The following is a 6,000-nucleotide window of genomic DNA, read 5'->3' on the forward strand; positions in this document are numbered from 1 at the left end:
GATTGGTTTTATTTTTCTCATCAAAAACAACATTTAAATTACAGGTAAATTTTTTTTCTCCCATTCGTCTTTTTTGTTGAGAAACAAGGTTGACTAAAAAGTTGCATAGATTCGAAACAATTTACAACAAAATTTCTTCACATCTAGATCAAGAAATTCAAAAACTAATTAATACTTGATTCTTAGCTGCTGCTATCAATTACTAACAGTTTATTTTATATATAACTTCACCTTTCAATCTATAAGTCGGTGACTTGACCCAAAAATACAATTCTAAAAATTTTTAAATTGTGGTTCTTACCAAAAACAAATCTAAAATTTTACTTTTTAAAAAATGCTCTTATGTCAATTGCTCTGATGATTTCTTACACAATAAAAAGCAAATTAGCAATAGTTGCACAAAATGAACGGAAATTTTCACGCACAAAATGAAGGGAAATTTTCACAAAATGGTTAGGGTAATTTTGACAACCAATCTCATTCTGACACTCAAACAATTCTCAAGTTTTTGCTCCAACTTAAACTGCATTCTCTCATGATGGGCCAGCCGTCAGCATTGGTTTGGTGGCAAATATTCAAGTGGCGGGTGACGCTAAAATTACCTGGAATTAAATGAGAAAAGAAACCGGAGCAATTTATACACAAAAGCGTGATGCGAATGTTTATCAATGGGGCTGATAAAAAACCGCAAAAATTGGTCAAAATTACTGATTTTTTTCTGAAAAAAAAAACTGCTTTAGAAGTTATAGTGACTAAAACGACAAATAATTTGACAAATTGATCATGCTTAATCAAAAATTCAAGAGATTATTTTTTAATAGAGTTGATTCAAATAAAATAGTTGACTAAAAAATTTTTTGAAGAAGTAAATATGTGGGCAAAAAAATTCAGAAAAAGTTAAAATAAATAACAATCTGAATCTGACAGACTCCAAAAAAGAGAAGCATATTGAGGACCATCTGTTATTACCGCTTCTATGATGACGAAATCTAGTGTTCCTCTGACCTATTTTATGCAGGTACAATTGTTCATGGTTAAATACATAAAAGAAAAGTTTGGATCAAGTTGATACACTTTTAAATCACTCGGTTTCCTGTTGTTCTGATTTTAAAACTTTAATGATTCTTAGAACTTTTATTGTAAAACTTCACTGCTGGTGTTCTTCTCTGAATCTCTGAGCGAGATGGAAGGAGCTTGTTTGAGCTACAAAAAACCTGGAAACATTTTTTCTTTAAATTAACCGTTACTTTGGGAAACTTAAAAAAAGTGCGGGACATTGCCTGATAATTTTATTGATGTTTCAACTAAAGTCTCAACTGAAGATATTGTCCCAACTGAAATGTTTAAAAAACATTTTCAGTCAACTGCAGCTGAACTCCATTAGGTTAAAAATTTTGCCGCAACGATAGTTCAGGTGTGTTTCACGCGTCTTTACACCTGAGATTCACCTTAACATTCATTTACCTGATCATCCGATTTATTTGAGTTATTTTTTTTTTGCCTGAACCAATTTTTAAAAAAAACTTAGTATTGACGTTATGCCTGTCGTCGAGTTTTGTTATTTCTGTGAGATCTATTGGTTTTTGAAGCCAAACATAATAATTTCTGACATTTAATTCGAATTTCTTCCATTTTTTGCTCAATTTTCAGGGACTTTTAAAAAAAATTCTGTATTGAGCTATTTTTAAAGATTTAGAAATTGTTATTATTGGCGCATTGACGCTTCGTTGGATTTTGCAATGCTATACTACAAAATCTGTTTTTCGAATCAAACAGTGGAAAACTTTTGAAAAAGAGTATGGTTAATGCCCTCCCCAGAATGGTTTGCTAGACCTCCTATTGAGCTACACATCAATAAAAAAAACGAAACTAGTAGTATGCGCACATTAGATTGCATTGGCAAATGGGACCTAACTGGAAGATATTCTATTCCCGGGTTGTTCATCATACAAATTTTTATTAATATAAAATATAGAATATTTTTTTTCTTTGTAATCATACTAGGTCATATATGATTTCCTACTAGTCATACAAGGATCGTACTAGGAAATACGTTATGATTTGTATGACATCATATATGATCCTTGTATGACTACTAGGATGTGGCGACCCGGGTTTAAGTCTCATTTTTCTTCTATTATTCTTTGTGTGCAGGTTTGAAAAAGAATGTGAAATGCTGAGAAATGACAGGAAAATCATGATGCAACAGCAACAACAGTTCCACCAACAACATCGACATCAACAAAATCCACAGAGACCACACAGCAATGTGGAGAGGGGCAGTGACTACTCTACCAACATACTCACATGCAATCTCACTGCAGATCAGCCAATGCAGAGTGGCACTTCCGCACCTCACAAGTTGAACTCCGAATCAGCACCACTCACAACAGAGTTCCAGTCCATTGCGAAAAACATAGAAAGACTCATCTCAAGGTAGATAGATTTATCCTCAATAAATACTGTCAAGGCTAACTTCTTGTCAGGGGTTTAACTAACCGCATATCTCTGACTTGCAAGTCTAGTGAGCTAACCATTACACAAACGTCACTATGTCTAGGTGTCACTATTTCTACGTCACTATGTCTCGGATGGAACACAAAACTTCATAGTCATGTCTTAAACAATAATAACTCTACATAATGTGATCTGTCATGCTAAAAATTATGCCATACAAATTGAAATCGGATCAGATCTAATAGGTGAATGCAAAACCATTCTGTCTAAAATAGTGAAACGCTATGTTAAGAAAAATGTTTTCATAGGTTTCAAGAGTGTTTCTAAAGGTTTCGACCGTTACTTTCACGAACTATCTCTTCCAAAACTCATAAGTAACGCACAGACTTCGATAGAACCCAAACCTATCAATTACCAAAAAATTCTAAGATCTTTATTTGAGCGTTCAAAAGGTAGTAATTTATTTGTTGTTCAAACAATTTGACGGACCAGAGGCAGACTTCTGGCTGTAGCTCTCTTTTCGCTTTACCTTAGTAAACAACTTGTTGAATATTTTGCGTAAAATCTTTTTGACTTCTCTGGTCTGCTAAAAGTGTTTTTAGACAGCAGTTGCTCAGCTATGCAAATCAAAATGAACAGACTCAGAATCGAAAAACGAAATCAGAAAAAGAAAAGAGATAAACTTATTAAGCCCAATTTTAGATGCCCGTTGCTGGAAATTTCTTCCCTCTGTGTCGTCTCACTACGAAACAGGAGTGCGTTCAGCTCCAAAATTACATCAAAATAGTTCTCACTTTAAAACTGTTTGAGTACAAAAATAATTTTTTCATTAGCTCTTTCACTTCTTTCAATCCCAATCTTGGTTATTGGAATCAACAACGGCTATTTTTCGGCAATCTGCTTACGTGATAGCAACTGTTTTAATTTACTAGAAAATTTTTAATTGTTTTTATGGGTCAACTTTTAGGAAAACAGGCCCATCCAATCATCACAAAAATGACATTACATCGACCTTGTGCAAAGAAATTGGTCGGGTATAATCTACCCGGACTTGCGTCTTGGCTCATTTTAGTGCGGAACCATCATATATCGATAGTAAACACCAAATTTGGTTCTGAAAAATAACATATCAGATTTATTTATAGTTTATTTATGCAGAGTTTATCCTCATTATGATTAAAATGAGAAAAATGAGCTCACCAAGGATAATTTTATCTTGTACAATCATTGAAAATACTCATGCGCCAAAGGACTGAGCATCAAAACATCATACTTTTGTAGCATATAATTGGTATGTACTAGAATAGCAAAAGCGCTCTTTAAGCTCAAGCTAGTTTGCAGGTAATGACCACAAAGCCCCATTAGACCAATGGCTACGATTTGCTACGCAAATTGAATATTACAAATACCGACGCGTATGTTTGAATCGCAGATGAAGCAACTCTTGTAGATGGGCTTAATCAAAACTCAAGACTAGCTATATTAAATTGAAACATGAACAGAGTACTGGTATTCTACAGAAAAAAGAACGTCTGTAGACCTACTCAGCGCTGATTTATTTTGTCACCAACCTTCAGGTAAAAAGAAAAACAAGTTTGCAGTGCAGAACGTTTTTCCCGTTATTTTTCGTGAATTTTTATAAGAAAATAATTTAGAAATTTGAAGCAATTTTCAACAGGTACTGTTAAATTTGATTTGAGTTCTTACGTAATGGGAACTCATGTTAAGCAAAAAAAATATAATAATCTATGCTTTGGTAAGTTCTGGCTCAGAACGAAAGAAGAATTTATTCAAATCTAATCAGAAATGGCGTCCAATCAAATCAAGAAATTCAAATAATTATTGGGGTCGTTTTGGGGTCAAATTTCAATCTCTAGCGAAATTACCATAGACAATTATTAAGTAGACCTGCTTATATAACTATAGTAGGCATTCTTTATTAACATCTCTAGCGTTGCAAGCTATATCAGATAGAATTTTTTAAGTATTTTGCCATAGGTTACTGATTTTCGTTCTTTTGCATTACAATTTTTGGTATTGGGGGATTGTGAAGGCTCCTAAAATGCGAAAGAAAGAACCGAGTATACAATTTTCAAAGGTGATTGAGAAGTATATATTGTTTTGAGTATTGTAAGGTTTCTTTTGATTACATTGATGATGAAAATATGAGACTCTTCGACTTGTTGACCTGTTCACTTTGAAATTTTAAAAAATGGCGAACGCGCAACTTCAGTTCTGTGTTTCTTTGTTGAAAAAATGATGAAAACATATTTCTCTCAAGTTATCAATAAGCTATTATTATTTGTCAGAAATTGTGGAATTCGATTCGGTCAAAGATTTATTTAAATGAAAAACAATTCATTGTTAGAGTTTGTATTTGTGAGTCTAAGAATCTGGAAAAGTTGCCTAGAGAAAAGAAACCGATTGCCTTGCAACAAATATTTGTTTTTCATTATTTTTCTTGCTAATGTCTGTTTATTTATCTGTATGTCTCTCTATCAGCCTGTCAGTCAGTCTGTCTATCTGTGTGTTCGTATATATATATATATATATATATATATATATATATATATATATATATATATATATATATATATATATATATATATATATATATATATATATATATTTATATATATATATATATGTGTGTGTGTGTGAGTGTGTGTGTGTGTGTGTGTGTGTGTGTATGTGTGTGTGTGTGTGTGTGTGTGTGTGTGTGTGTGTGTGTGTGTGTGTGTGTGTGTGTGTGTGTGTGTGTGTGTGTGTGTGTGTGTGTGTGTATTTGCCACACCGCAGCCTGATCGTTCTAGCAAATTCCTATAATTTGGTCTGGCCAATACCCACATTTCGGTCTGTGATGCATTGATATATATTGACAAGACTGAACGGTATATGATGGGTGTATTTTGACAGGATTTTTCAGGATTAAAACGCTTCAATTATACTATAATTATCATAGGATGGATTTGATTGTGGATAAAGCATATGATGGGACGAAAGATGAGAACAAGAATGGCGATAGAGATGAGATTCTAGAGGAATGGCACTTCCTGGCAAGAGTCCTGGATCGGTTTTTTGCCATCACATCCCTTCTCATCATTGTGATAGCCACAATCGTTCTGGTACACGAAGCCAAGAGCCAGTTTGTTGAGGTGCAGCCAGCAACAACCCATCATTAACAAACAACAAACACAAACAACAAACACACACAACAGCAGCAACAATGACACCAGCCATTCGAACGGAGCGAATGATAAACTTTAAAACGCAAATGGTACACATAAGTTGTAACTCAGCTTAAATTACGTTTTTCTTAATGAAATAATACCCCTAATATTGATAGACATTTTGAGTGTGACGCAATTATTGAATTTCAGAGCACAAAATGATGTTTTTCATGGCCCAGAAATTCCAGACATTCATGCATTATCTATGATGTACCAGTTGCGTAGTTATGAATTTCAATTGTTTCATCAATTTTTAGAGAGACTGAAAATTTTCCATATTGAACAAAAAATCAAATGCTCTTTTCCTGAAGCT

The 6,000-nt window shown here is 33.5% G+C and overlaps 1 protein-coding gene across 1 annotated transcript in view; it reads left to right on the plus strand.

Moving 5' to 3' along the window:
* Positions 1 to 5,744, plus strand: part of LOC142335422 (neuronal acetylcholine receptor subunit beta-4-like) — an 85,143-nt gene extending 79,399 nt beyond the window's left edge. Inside the window, exons 9-10 of the mRNA XM_075383901.1 lie at positions 2,155 to 2,436; positions 5,420 to 5,744. Of these exons, the coding sequence (XP_075240016.1) occupies positions 2,155 to 2,436; positions 5,420 to 5,639 (502 nt within the window). The 3' untranslated portion in view covers positions 5,640 to 5,744. The remainder of the gene's footprint in view (positions 1 to 2,154; positions 2,437 to 5,419) is intronic.
* Positions 5,745 to 6,000: the final 256 nt, after the last annotated feature.

This window comes from Convolutriloba macropyga, chromosome 2 (genome assembly GCF_964194025.1).
Source record: "Convolutriloba macropyga chromosome 2, txConMacr16.3, whole genome shotgun sequence".
NCBI classification, from domain to species: Eukaryota; Metazoa; Xenacoelomorpha; order Acoela; family Convolutidae; genus Convolutriloba; species Convolutriloba macropyga.